Source organism: Trichosurus vulpecula, chromosome 3 (genome assembly GCF_011100635.1).
Source record: "Trichosurus vulpecula isolate mTriVul1 chromosome 3, mTriVul1.pri, whole genome shotgun sequence".
Taxonomy (NCBI): domain Eukaryota; kingdom Metazoa; phylum Chordata; class Mammalia; order Diprotodontia; family Phalangeridae; genus Trichosurus; species Trichosurus vulpecula.
Window position 1 is genome coordinate 63,517,813 of NC_050575.1, and position 15,216 is coordinate 63,533,028.

At 42.7% G+C, this 15,216-nt stretch overlaps 1 protein-coding gene across 2 annotated transcripts in view; it reads left to right on the forward strand.

The window, feature by feature from the left end:
- GRIA1 (glutamate ionotropic receptor AMPA type subunit 1) overlaps positions 1-6,394 on the forward strand; it is a 192,073-nt gene extending 185,679 nt beyond the window's left edge. For both annotated transcript variants that reach the window (XM_036751410.1, XM_036751411.1), the window contains exon 14: positions 4,798-6,394. In XM_036751410.1, coding sequence (XP_036607305.1) covers positions 4,798-4,986 — 189 coding nt within the window. In that variant the 3' untranslated portion in view covers positions 4,987-6,394. The remainder of the gene's footprint in view (positions 1-4,797) is intronic.
- Positions 6,395-15,216: the final 8,822 nt, after the last annotated feature.

Here is a 15,216-nt window from a genome sequence, read left to right on the forward strand (position 1 = left end):
GGAGGGAGAGCATTCTGAGTATTGGGGGACAGCCAGAGAAAGTCCTGGGAACCGAGAGATGGAGTCTCTTTCTTGTGGAAGAGCCAGAAGGCCAGTGTCACTGGATACAAGAGTATGTTTGAGGGAATAGCAGAAGAGGGCTAAGTTATGAAGGGCTTTGAATGCCAGAAAGAGCATTTTGTATTTGCTCCTGGAAGCAACAGGAAACCACCGGAGTGTTTTGGGGAGGGGAATGATCAGATGGGCTTTTCAGGAAAATCACTTCAGTTGTCACTAGCCTTAGAGTGCTCCCCAAGAAACTGAGGAGATTGGACTAAACAACTTTTAAGTTTCCTCCTAGCCTTGAAATCTCTGGCCTTGGGGATGAGGTTACTTTTAAAGATTTTAGATTCTCCAGTTTTTGGGACCCCACTCCCAATTGGGGAAGGAGTGGCCAGAAGGGGATGCAGGGCTATCATTAGAGTGGAAAGACATCCGGTGTCTTTGCCATTTACCACTCAGCTCCCAAAGGAAATGAACCCCTAGGACCTCCCCCCAAACCACCAGCCCTACGCAGGAGAATTGCTACCCTTTCATAATTAAGCACTGCAATGTTAATGGGCTATGTATTTAAGCCGCAGCAGTTGCAATCTGGCACACTTGCTCCCTGGAAGTTAATAAGCAACTGGAGAGATGGCAGCTCCCTGAGGAAAATCATTAGCTGAAGGTGGTCATGCAGTTCCTTCGCAGAAGCTCCCTGATGAGGTCATTAATGAGGTCATCACCTATCATTAGGCCACTCTTCCCCCTCTCTCTTGTCACAAGGCTTCCAGGCTGCTTTCAACCTCTGCTGACCTTTGTCTTAAAGACGAGCTGGAAGGGGGTTGGAATAAAATCTCCAGCAGAGTCACACTGTGATCAGATGTGAGGGCAGAGGTCCTGGGTATGAAGTAGGGGCCAAGAGCATCAGACCTGTAGTCAGATGACATGGATTCCAGATCAGACTCTACCATTTATGAACTGTGACACCTTGGGCAAGTCATTTAGTTTTCTTCATTTGTAAAATACTTTACATCTGTAAAACGAATATGAGTTATGAATAGTAACTTGTCAGTGGGTGGAATTCTAAACTACCATGTGTTGTTTCTGCGTATCAGTTCCCCAGGATTACAGAGCATAACACCAGACTGTCATTTATCACAGGCCTTCCCCACACTCTGCTGGCAGAGGACCTGGGTTTAAATCCTGGTTCTTATTTACCATCTGGGTAACCTTAGATAGATCACTTTTTCAGAGCCTCAGTTTTCTCATCTGTAAAATGAGGTGTATAGAATGTGTAAATAAATCAGGAGGCCCTTCCAGCTCTGCAGTCACGTTCTTAAGGCCCCTTCTTTCCCCTCAACTCTTGTATAAAACCCCATATCTCCTGCAAGTAAGTCCTCGGGATATAATGGAAAAGACATTGAACTTAAATTCAAGAACTAGATTCAAGGCCAGGCTGTGCTGTTCTGTGTGAGCCATCGGCCTTACTTGCCTTATGGAGTCACTGGGAGGATCAAATGACGTGGCGTGTGACAGGTTCTATATAACTGCAAGCTAATCTTATGAGTGCTTAGCAAACGAGGCAAGTCATTTAACCTCTCTGATCCTCAGTTTCCCCATCTGTTGAATCAACAAGGTAATAGTCACTGCCCTGTTGACAGAGGTAACAAGACTAAAAGTATTCTGTGTCTATAAAGTGCTATTGAAATGGACATCAGTATAAGAGTTTTTAGATTATTTTTTGGGGGGTGGGGTTCAGTCCATATATGATTTAATCAGAGTAAGACATTCCTGATAGGGAAACTCACTTCAGTGACTCAGATCAACAGCTCATCTCCTTCTTATAATCGTAACGAGCTGCCTAGAATAATGAGAAGTGATGTAAGTTAGCTATGGGCTCACATCTAATATAGGCAGAGGCAGATCTTGGACCTCTCTTTTCCTGCCTGCAAGGCAAATCCCCCACCCCGCCCCGCCCCTTGCTCTATGCTGTGTTAAAGCTCTCTCTGTGTGCAGGGTATAAGAAAAGCTTGTCCTGTAGCAGGTGGAGATGATCTATTATAAATGAAGGAGATGAAATTTGGAGCAAAAGGACTCCAGTTCTACTCCCAGCCCTCCCCCTTTGTTGATTGTACCTTAGGTAAGCCATTTAACTAGTCTCAGATTCAGTCAATGAATCTGCAAAATGGGGAGAATGGTACATGGATAGTTTTATGAAAAAAACATTTAGTTAACCTTAAAGTTCTAGAAAAAATATCAGTTATTTTTTTCCTTTATTCATAGGGAAATGAGGGTATGTTTGTTATACTATGCAGAATTTTGATTACTGTCGAACAAGAGTTTTACAATAGGAATTGCTTCTAATCACTGGAATTCAATTCAACGGGCATTTCCTTAAATGCCAACAACAGGCAAGGCTTCATATGAGGAACTAGAGATACAAAAGGAGCCATGAGACAATCCCTGCTTACTTAAGAAGCTTACCATCTAATGGAGATAGCACAGGGAGATATATACAAAGAGCTAGAGAATAATGAAGAATGGATTAAGTGCAAAGGGAGAGATTCAGGGAAAGTGCCATCAGAAATCTAAGGAAGGAGGGATCATTTTCACCCAGAACAGTCAGGGAAAACTTTCTAGAGGTAGTGAGGTTAATAAAATGACCTGGCATCAAGGAGACTTGGGGTCACATCGTAGCTCTGCCATCTCATAGCTGTATGATTTAGCTTCTCTAAGCTCCAGCTTCTTCATTTGTAGAATAGTCCACACGAATATTTGAAGTGGAGATAAAGTATAGCATAAGTAAAGGTATAGAGCTGGGACAGGGTAGGACAAGGATAGAAAAACAGAGAATGGTCCATTTCAGCTAGAACATGGAATAGCATGAAATAAACCTGAAAATATAAGTCCGAGCCAGATGCTGGAGAGCCTTGAATGTCAGGCTCAAAACTTTATGCTTTAAACAAAATCATTGAAGGTTTTTTTAAGAGGATGACATGATCAGAACATTATGTTCAGTCACAATGGTTTTAGACAGCATGAGAAGGCTAGGACGCAAAAGACAAGAGAGACAAGTAACAGGCTACACAGGGAGTGATGAGAGCCAAAGCTGTAGTTTGTGGCAGTGATAATGAAAATGGTGGGGGCAAAGAGGGCAAGGCAGATGATGTAAGGGCAGATCTATGAGGGAAAAGAACCAGCTAAACATGAGATCACAGATTTAGAGCTAAAAGGGACCTCATAAGACATCTAGTCCAAACCCCTCATTTTACAGATGAGGAAACTGAGTCCAAGGAAGGTTAAATGACTTATTCAAAGGCACACAGGTGGTAAATAGGAGAAGTGGGATTTGAACCTCAGTCCTCTGGCTCCAAACCCCATGTTACCTTTTTCTGTATCACAGATACAGAATGCCAGGCCTGAAGTGCCCATGGAATTTCCAGTTGGGGATACCCAATGAGAAGTTGGAAATATGGGACTAGGAGGTTATGGATTTTTCTTCTCTGGAGATCCCCTTTAAAAAGTTTAAGCTTTGGCTGTTTCCTGCTAAGTTTTAGTGACCCTTCTACTAACACCTAATGTTCCTTAGCCTTTGGGCATAGATATCAGGAGCAGCTAACTTTCATGGGATGTCCCTGGGAGTACAACTTTGAGAATAGAAGGCTGGCATCATTGGTGTGGGTCTGGTAGATCATTTTTCATTAGAGAAGGGATTTGGCTGAAATAAAACTCAGAGAATAGCATGTCGAAGCAAAACCCATCTGGAGCCGTAGGGTGTTCCCTGCCCTCAAAAAAAGTTCCTATTTGTTTTTCAAAAATCTTTTTTCAGTAGCTGCTAATTCCTTGAGTTTCCATTTTCATATTTCAAGGGTTGTAACATCTCAGTTATATTTATAAAGCCTTTGATTTAACTTCTCACATTCCCTCCCAACAGAGGGTGGGATTTAAATAAACCAGGCCAGGGAGAGTTGTGGGGGGAGGCAGAGCTTACTCATGTGGGTGTGGCGTTATATGGGACAAGCATGGCTGAATCATGGGTGTGCCAAAAAAGAAAACCTTCTTGTCAGCATGATTGGTAGTACGAGGATGCCCCCAGCCTACAGATCCTTCTTAGTATATGTAGCACCGTAACTGGGGTGGGACAGAAGGAATTAAAAATAAGCATCCTGGCAGAATCGTGGCCTTTCTTTTAAAAGGGATCCTAGAGAATACAACCATCCTCAATTCACTTAATGTTTGTTGAGCTCTAGTAAGAGTAGTCTACACCTAAAGAGACCCTGTCACATCATTTAATCTTCCCAGTGACTCCGTACGGCAAGTTGGGCAAGGGTTATCCTACCCATTTTACAGATAAAGAAGCTGAGGGACAAAAGAGAATGGCTCAACCAAGGTTACCCAGCTAGCTAGTAGAAATAAAGATTTGCCTACTAGAAAGGCAGTATGGCTTAATGGATAGAGCTGACTACCAAGCCAGGAAGACCTGATAGATAATGGGTATGTGACCATGCAAGTCATTTAAACTGTCAGTGTCCCAGGCTATTCTCCAAAGTGATGGGTTCTAGAGAAAGTTCTGACCTGCATTGGTAGATGGAGTTTCTCCGCCTGGGAGTTCTATGAAATCACAGGTGAGTCCCTGGATTAGGGAGAACCAGGCAGAAGGGGAAAATAATGGAAAAAGAGAAGAAAGGTGGGGCCTTTTGAAACCTAATATTGACTATTGAAATATATTGGTCATTGCCAAGGACATGGGGAAGAACCCCCGGTCCTCCTGAAAAGGGTTTCTGTTTGATCCCGCAGCAATCCATCAACGAAGCCATACGGACAGCGACCCTGCCCCGGAACAGTGGGGCAGGAGGCAGTGGAGAGAATGGCCGTGTCGTCAGCCACGACTTCCCCAAATCCATGCAAGCAATTCCGTGCATGAGCCACAGCTCGGGGATGCCCTTGGGAGCCACAGGATTGTAACAGGAGATGATTGAGTCCCCAGGGGAGCAGGGCTGGTCTCCCTAAGCCCCATCCCAAACCCTTCAGTGCCAAAAAAAATATTGAAAAGCAACCATCACCAGTCACCATGACCATAGCAGGACAATTCGACGGTCTTTCCTGAGGAACTAAGAATCCAGTTTCCTTTCTTTTTCCCCTTCTTTTTTTGCTTCTGTTATCATTGCTCTCTGAAGGAACCCAGTATAGAGGATGAATAACTGCATTGTACTGCAATAAGCAAAAAAGTAACTGGATTTAACAGACTCACAAACTCTGAAAATGGAGTCACTAATGAGGAGATTGCACCACTTTGTTTTAACTTGGTCATTAATATGTCTGAGTATGTGCAATATTATTTTTTCCTTACTAATCTCCATGGTTTGCAGGTTCAGTTTGCCCTTCTCCTCACCCCCCAACCCTCCTTGTTTCAGGCTTGATTGGAATCGGTATGACCAAGCCGGAGTTTCCAGCAAGTCAAAGGAAACATCCAAGCTAACACCATGGGGGAGGATTTAGAGTTGCCCTTCATTCATTCCATGGCCCCTAGGCCATCCGTTGCTTTAGCTGTGGCCCAGGACTTGGTATAGAACTGTGCATAGTTGGGGAGAGTGGTCAGCATTCTCCCCAAAAAGAAGGGCAGAGGTCACTAAGGCACTGACTTAGTCTGGAAATGATACAAGGAAAAGAGAAAAAAAAAAGGTGGGCAAGTAGCACTGTGAGATGAGGGATCCTTCCAGAAGGCTCCCCTTTGGGGAGCATAGGGAACGATGACTTTGAATTTGTAAGAGCCAGTCAGTCAGATTAATGTGGGAAGTTAGGTTCTGTACAGGGCCTGGCTCAGCCCTGAAAACTGTGCATGTCTGAGTTCAAAGAACTTCTGGCCACTGAAGGGAGATAAGTCTGCCAGGAGAAGCTGAGACTTGAGAGTAGTGAATGAACCAGGTAGGGAGGGAGTTTAGCAAAAAGTCTTCTCTACCTTACCTGACAGTTGGCTGGGGTCTCCAAAACTGGGAGAACAGTTTCTTCTGCCCTGTGCCTCTGACAGGACAGGGAAATGATGGGCAGGGAATTGCAGAAGCTCATAGGCAAAAGAAAATCAGAGGAGTGTTGTGGCTAAGGGAGCCTAGAGCACTGGAGACCATGAATCCTTACTATTATTCTAGAACAAGGCACAGAGGGGGCATCCCATCCAAGTGTCTCAAGCCTAGCACAAGGTACTAAGTGTGAACCTTGGGTTTTAGAACCCAAGTAACTTATTTTTACTTAGATCTAAAAACAAAATAAAAAAATGTTTGAACAAGTAGCCAGCCTGGCAAGCTAAGTGTTTCCTTTTTTTCTCAATTTCAGAAGGTGTGATGCCTGAGGGTGAATTATTTTTAAGGAAGTTGGAGGGGGGCAGGGGATTAAGAAGCTGATTAGATCTGGGGATTTTAAGATCCCAGGCCCCCAACAACCTGGGCTTGCTAGCCAGAGGGGAACTTTGTGTTTGGGTTAAGTGAGCAAATCCTACCCCTGTGGTCTAAGCAGGTGTACAAGGCCCAGTTTCATTTTCTCAAGGAAATAATTGAGCCTTTGAGACCATGAGTGGGTTGGAGAGAAAGTATAGAGTCTGAGAAGAGAGGCCCAGGCAGACATATGAGTTCAGTGGGATGGAGGGCGGAGGGTCTCTTATATGAAGCTTCTCCTAGGACCCACCCAACCATTGTATCGGTGTAACTGGCTTCCAGCAACCCTACAGCCATTCTCGTTAATGCATGACTCGGTGCCGTAACGTGTCACAACTTTTAATGACAACCCCGCTCTGACCTGATCTGTATCATCTGCTGACCTGGTATCCACATATGATGTCTTCTTCACTAACGGTTATCATTGGCAGTTGGCAAGCTTAAGGACACCTGGTGCCTACCTGATGGCACAGCATGTATGTCCTCTTGTCTTTGGAGTCTCTCAGTGGATGCCCCCTACATTTCCAGGTTTCTTCCATACCCCTCAAGGGACCATTGTCAGCCATGAAGAGTGCCCTTTTGAGGTCAAATCCAAGCATTGTCTTTTCTGTACAGTGTGTCTGGTGTGGGCATGGCACATACAAGGACCCAAGATGGACTTCCAATATTCACTGCCGGGAGACTTTCCCTCCAGATTTTTTCCAGCGCACTGCCCCCACCAACACCACAGGGACCAATCAGGACAGGAAATGGGGATATGCCATTTCTGTGGAGTTGGAAATAACCAGCCCCTTTCCCCACGTCCCTATCACTGCTCTTCAAAGACATTTTGCCTTTGGCCAGAGCATCCAACCACCCTCTCTCCACCCACTGAACCAGCCAGAGAGATGGTCAGACAGGGAGAGACCTCCTGGGCTAGGACCGAAGGCCTGGGATAACAGGATCTTGTGACTCAATCAAAAAAAAAAGGATGGGACAAAAAAAGCAAGAAAAATGTTAACTTGTAATATGTATTTTTATTACACTTTTCTTAAAAATAGAGAAATGGGAAAACTCTTAAAGGCATTGACATTTTTCTCAGCAGGAATCTCTATTTAATAGTTGTGACTCTCATTAAATTTTGCTCTTTGGTACCTGGAGCTTTTATTTAACATCTCTATTTGTTTTAACTCTCTTGGCAGATGTGCAAAAGGATTCTTGTGTGATCAAACACTGAAATACCTTCTCTTTTCTTGTTTTTCTTTTAAATGGTCAACTTTTTAGATCACCTTTTTTCTTTTCCTTTCCATTATTTGCATAAAATGGAAATATTACCGAAAATTAAATCACTGTGGATCCATGATCTATTTTTCACACTTGTCTATTCAGTTTTGTCCATTCAGTGCCAGAATTGTTGCAAAAGGAGACAATGTTACCCCTAAGGCAGTATGATTTGGTTGCAGCTGAATGGAATCTCCCTTGGTGACTGCCACTCCTGCCTTACAATTAGCAGTCAAATAAATGGTTTCAGGTTGAATTTCAGCTCGGTCCAGTATTTCCCTAGGGAAATGGGGAGTTGGGGATTGGGGGAAGCCATGAAAGTACTTCCTTTGTGGGGTGTGGTCTAACACACTGATGTCAAAGAACGTTGATTGTCAGGGATAGAAGGGCAGAGTCTAAAGGAATCTTAGGGAACACCTCGGAAGTAGGGTTAGACATCTAGTCCAACCTTCTGACTTTACAAAAGAGGAAAGTGAGAACAACAAACTGGAACAGAAAGTACAAAGGGGAAGAAGTGATCTTAAGGCCCCATGTCTCCCAGACCCCAGTACTGGGCCCTTTGTTCCATACCATGGAAGAGGTACCGTTGTTTCCAGTTTTGTTTTAATTTTGGGATCATAGAATATTAGAGCCTGAAGAAACCTGTGAGAACATCCACTCCAGACCCCTCATATGAAAGATGAGGACATCAAGGCCCATGGAGGGGAAGTAGTTTGCCCATGGCTCCTTGGCAAGGTAGGAACAAAGCAGGAGCTCAAAGTGAGATCTCCTGGCTCCTGGTTAATTAACGCATCCACATTTGAAGAGGCAACATGGTGTAGTGAATAGAGCATTGGACTTGGAGTCAAGAAGATCTGGGTATAAATCCCACTTCAAACACTTCCCAGCTGTGTGACCTTGAGCACCTTCCCGGGCTTCAGTTTCCTTCTTTCTAAAATGAAGGGACTGGACTCAATGACCTGTAAGGTCCCTTCCAGGTGTAAAATCTATGATTAAGCCCCTACCATGTGTGCCAAGCACCATGCTAAGTGCTGGGGTTACAAAAACAAAAGAAAAATGACTTAATAAATGTCTGTTGATTGATTTACTGATTCCCCTCTTTCTTCCCTTCAGTGAAATATTGATTTATTTCATTCTCCATTTAATAAATATTCATTAAGGACCTACTATGTACCTAGGCTTCCTTTGAGGTACTATGCAGGATACAAGAAGCATATGCCGCTTGATCCCTAAGGGACACAGTCTAGCAGCAAATTATATTTCCTCATTCATTGCATATGTGGCCTGTTTCAATTTTCCAGTACTGGTTATGAAGCTTCCCAGCTTCTATCTTCATTCCCTCTAGTCAAGTCATTTTCTTTCCTAGACAGTGAAGCTGACAGTTTTGATGTTTGCCATCAGTCCTTCCTCACAGGGAGACAGAACTACAGGTAGGATATTGGGACTCAGAGAGGTAGCCCGGATATGGTTCGCACAGTAGGTGCTAAAATGGGGAGGAGGCGATAAATCACCATGGGCTGGGATAGTCAGGGATGGCATTAGGGAGGTACTAGCTGTGTAACCCAGGGCTAGTCACTTCACCTGTGAGCCTCAGTTCCCACATGTATACAGTAAGTATACTAAGATTTTCACTCCCTATCTCAGAAGGTTGTGAGGAAAGTATGTGGTCAACCTAAAAGTGCTATAGAAACATGAGTTGCCATCAAATGATACAATATGGAATCTGTATTCTATTCATTTGATAATGGAGAATGAATCAAAGTTTTAAAACAGGTGAATGATAAAATCAAAGTGACATTATAAGTGATTAATCTGTAGTTGTTTGTAGGGTAGAATGGAAAGTATCAGAGGGAGGGAGGAAGGAGACTAGTTAGGAGGCCACTGAAAATATCCAAGTAAGAGTAAACCTAAACTTGGAAGGTAGTCATTGGAATGGGATGGAATAGATATTCCAGAAAAACCAATGGGATTTTGACAACTAGTCAGATGGGAAGAGGGAGGCAGAGAAGAAGGAGTACACGATAACACTCGAGTCATCCTGAAAAGATGATGGTGCTAGTAACAGAATGAGGGATGGGGTTGGTGGTGGCGGGGGAAGGCTGATGACTTCCCTTTGGGACATATTACAGTTCCAGAAGAATATACAGGTGGACATGTTCAGCCTCCAGTTAGAAATGTGGGCCTTTATCTTAGGAAGGAGATCAGGAAGGGTTTTGAGAGTCAGGACAAATTGAAAAATTGACTAAAGAAAAAACACCCCAACCCCATGAGCAGTTAAGGGTAGACTGGGAGTGGGAGGTGAGGGACACATGGTAGCAGCCGAGTGTGGGCAGACCTGGGCACTGACAGTTCTGTTTAATCCCTACAGTACCCAGATGGCACCAGGGAGCCCATGATGCCACCTGTCCTCTCCCACATCTCCCTGCTCCTCCATCTTACTCACTTCAGAGAAGCAGGAGGTAGGGAATTGAATAGCTAACCTACTGATCCTGCCTACTTCAGGTCATTATTAGTCCAATATGATAAATGGTAGCCAGCTAGGAGCTTTTCATCCACAGATACCAAAATAAATCTCCTTCCTGTTCAGATGACTTGGAGTCCTCCAGACAGTCGAATAAAGGATGTGTCTTTTTTCATATTCCAGGATAATAGATTTAGAGGTGGAAAGAACCTTAGAGGTCACCTAGTCCAACCTTCTCTTTTTAACATATGAGGAATGGGATTCCATAAAAGCTAAGTAATTTGCCCAGAATCACATAGGAAGTAGGTAGGGTACCAGAGCTGGATTTAAAATCAGATTCTCTGATTCCAAATCCACCTCTCTTTTCACCATAGCATGCCGCCTCTTAGCAAGTGGCTTGACAATATTTTTGTTTATATAGTTGGGTTTTTTTATAAGATGAAGCCATTTCAGTGAAATATCGCTTTCTGGGTCTTGAGTATTCCACATTTTCCATCATAACTGTTTTTTAAAAGTATTTAGGATGGAATTGTGGGATTAAAGGGGACCTTACAGATTACCTAGTCTAACTCTGTAATTGTGAAGGTACTGATTTTGCCCTCCCCACATCCTGTCCACCTCTCACATCACCACCTCCATCCCACCCCACTCCCACCCAAATATTCACATCTTCATTTCTCTGACCCAAATATTCCCAGTTCTTTCAATTGATTCTTTTATGGTATGTCTTCAAATGCCTGTCATATCCTGGCCACTCCACTCGCCTCTGGATATAGCCAAAATGGGAGGGAATACAAAAAAATAAAAATTATATATATACAAAATATAGCTATATCTTTAGTTATAACTTGGAGATCATTCAGCCCAACCCAAGTTCAATCAATCAACAAGCTTTTTCATGCTCTGTGTGCCAGTCACTGTGCTAAGCTAAAGATATACAAATGCAAAAAAATGAAACAATTCCTAACTCTCAAGGGGCTTGCATTCTAATGGGGAGATCACAAGTGTATATGTATGTATATAGATATAGACATCTATATACACGATAAACACAGAGAGAACATATGTAAGTAAATACAAAGTAGTTTGGGAGAAAGCACTAGCAGGTAGCATCAGGAAAGGCTTCGTGTAGAAGGCAGAGGTGAGGAGGGGATGCATTTAGGCATAGAGATTGCTAGTGCATAGCCACAGAGATAAGAGAACATCATATGGGGAGCAGAGAGGTCAGTTTGGAAGGATCGAAGAGTCAAAGATGGAGAAGTAATATACAGTTAAGCTGGGAAATATAGGTTGGAACATATTGCGAGAGGCTTTCAAAGCCAAATAGAGGAACTTCCATTTTATCCTACAGGCAACAGGAAGGCACTGGAGTTTTGTGAGTAGGATTAGATGACTGATATGGTCAGATTTGAATTTTTGTAGGAGGATAGACTGGAGTGGGAGATGAGCCTTGAATCAGGGAAACTAATTAGGAGACCATTGCAATAATCTAGAAGAGAAGTGATGAGGCCCTAAATGGAGGTGGTGGTGAGTTAGTGGCCAGGTAGGACCAAGAACCCAGGTCTCCTCCTTGCCAGTCTAAGGTTCTTTTTAGTCTCCCATACTGCCTGAAAAATGGCACTAGAGTCCAGCCTTCACCTCCAGTTTCCTATCTTGTCTTGAACTAGTTACTTTAGGAACTATAAATCTTATAAGAGCTATTAGCTTTCCATTGGCAGAGGATGATGGGAAAAAAATAAAACAACCCGACTGGGTGGCAGACTGATGTTACCAGACATTCTCCTCTGTGATGGCCCTTAGCTTATCCTGACATCTCTCTTGAATACCTAGATATAATAACAGGTGAGTTCCAGAGAAAGACTAGTTACAGATTCATAACATTTTAGTGTAGAGTAGAATCACAGAATTTTAGAGCCAGAATGGACACTATTGATCATTTAGTCTAATCCTAACATCTTCTCTTTCATTAATTTAATCTTTTTTATGAATTTAACATTCATCTGCAAAAATGAACATTGCGATATACAAAGAATAAAAAGAGGATTGTATGCAAAACCATGAACCTCTGTTAAATGCAGCTTGTTTTTTAAATGTATATTAAATTTAACATGGTAATGACACCATTGCCACTTGTGTTCCCTTCTGAACTTTTGTTTTCTCTTCTTGTGGACTTTTTGCATTTTATTGGTGCTCTTTTGTTCCTTTCTTTTTATATTGCCACTACCACTGACTCACCCACACCCAAACAGAAGTCCTCCATTGTAACAAAAACATATAATAAGCAAAACAATTTCATATATTGGCCCTGTCTGGAAATGTATGTCCCCATTTAGCACCACTAATCTATCACCTTTCTGCCAAGAGGTAGGTGACATACTTCATCAGCAGTCTCCTAAAGTCATCACCACATCCATCAGAATTTTGTAGGCTTCAAAGATCTTTTCCTTTTCACTTCCCAACATTTTCCTAAATTAGAAACCAAGGCCCAAAGAAGGGAAATCATTTTCCCAAGTTCATACACCAAGTAATTGCTATATCCCAGGCCTAGAGCCCAGCTTACTTGACCCCCTTGTTCTACAGTTCTAAATGAAGAAGTTGTTATCCCACCTACATCTGGTAATTAAGAAGTTGGCCATTGGAGCTGATGTTTAAAAAGACCTTAGGTTCATATATGTGCCATGAGCCTTTAACTGTCTCTTGGTTTCAGTAATTCAAGATGAGAGAACTACTGTTCTTTCTCCCTGATTCTATAGGTTGCCTTTGGAGATTTCTTTTCCTTCCTCAATTCATTTCAACAAGTGGAGGCTGATATGGAGGAGTAGAAAGACTTGGGTCTGAATCCCAGCTCTCCCACTGAGTGAGTCTGGGCAAGTCACCCTTCCTGCGCCCCACTATCTGTTTAGTGAGAAAATTAATGAATAGAACTCTAAATTATCTCCAAGGGTTTTCCCCCCAACTCTGAATCTAGGAATCAATGTTCATTTTAACTTGACTTCATATCAAAATATACCTGTAATAAGAACAGTTCACATTTTCCCAGGCTTTACAATTTATAAAACACTTTAGTACCCCTTCAAGATAGATAAGGCAAATACTATTATAACTCTTCTAAAGATGAGTAAACTGAGGCAGAGGGAGGCTGAGACTTGCTTGAGGTCACCAAGTACTATATTCCAAGAAGTCTGGAGCTGTCCTCACTGAGACCAAGGAGAGAATCCCCCAACCTGGTAGATTGCAACAGTAGCAAGAAAACACTCTTGACAAATTCACAGACTTGAATTTGGGAAAGGGAGGGAAAAAGGAATGGAGTGGGAACTGGTGGTAATCAATTATCTCTTCTACCTTTAACTTTAATCAGTCACCCAAGGAGGGAAGGCAGACACTAAGTGGCCAAGAAGGTATCAGAACCTGGGTCTTAGGATACTGGGACCAGCACTCTTTCTACCATCCCACCGCCCCTCTAAAGGCAATCTCAGGATCGGTAGTGACAAAGTCCTGGGCAATCTAAGAATGTCCCAGCCTTTCATTGCAATTTGCACCCATCTTTTCCTTTGTTCGCCTCTCACTGTCCACAATCTAATTCTCAGATTTAGGTTACCCTGCTGAGAACATTGGACTAAAAAGGTCAGGAAGGCAAGAGACTAATATTTTGAAAGGGCTGCCTGGCCAGGCAAATAGTTTGCCCTCTCTGTGGGTAGATGAATGATGCTGCCTCTAGGTTTTGCCTTTTTAAGTCTCTGGGTCAATTTTCAGAGACTTCCAACAAGTGTCACCATTGGGACACACACTTGTGCTCATGCCACCAACAGTCTTTCCATTGGTGCCAGGCAAAATGCCTATACCTCTCCTAACCAAATCCTGCCCATCTTAATGCCCCTGCCACCTTTCCTGACCAACCTAGACCACAATGGCTTCCCTATCCTCTGCCAAGTCATGTAAGTTCTCTGGGCCTCTGTTTGCCCATTTTGAGATGAGTTGGTTGGATTAAATGTTCTCCAAGGTTCTTTCCAGATAACTGAGGCATTCCATTGACCCCTAGAGATCCTTGCAGCTCAAAGTTAATGATCCTACAATCCTTTTACTATCACTACCATTCATTTGATATTTAGTAGTGTAGGAGATCGCATAGAAAGTCCCTTCCCACTTGAAAGAGCCCTGCTGTACTTCAAGAACCCTGAGTGTTTGTTTTTGAAGAGGGGAAGGAATGAGGGAAGAGAACTGCTGCTGTGATTTCACCAATGGGGGAACATCTGGTGAGGAGCTTCCTCTGCCTATACAGAAAGGTGCTTTCCCTGTGGTTTATCATCCTATAGAGTTGCCTGGGGCCACAGGAGATAAAGTGACCTTGCCAGGGTCATGCAGCCAGTATGTGCCCAAAGATGTGTTTTCTATACAAAATAAAAATCTTCAGACAATTACCCAGATTTCTGTCCAAAGCTATGCCTTTTAAAATGTTCTTTCCATCTAATTTACACTAAGGAAAGCACCAACTCAGGGCTTAGCTCTCTTTTAACATGTGCTCTTTTGAGAGGCAACAATTCTCAAAGTGTGGTGCCATTGGGGGTCACCTTACAGGGGAGTCTATGAATTCAAAACTATTTTTGTAATAATACTATATTTTAATTTCTATTTCAGTGAATATCAGACATCAATAAATATAATCCACATAAACAAAAATTTTTGGGGACAGGGGATCCTCAATAATTTTCAAGAGTGTAAATGGGTCCTAAAACCAAAAACTTTGAGAATTTCTTACCTTGAATTCAGGAAGACCTGAGTCGAAGGCCTGACACATACTTATTATGTGGCTCAGGACAAGTCCTTTAACTTCCAAGTGTCCCCTAAAACTCTTTAAGATTATAAACTATAGGTGAGTCAGTTTCCACAAACCAAAGTTTTCTCCACAGTGAAAACAGATTTCCAGACCTTCTCCACCATCAATACCAAATAGATGGATAGATACATAAATAGATACATAGATAGATGGATGGATGGATCGATGGATGGATGGATGAATTAACGAGCTTTCTTCTAATGTGTTCCTAA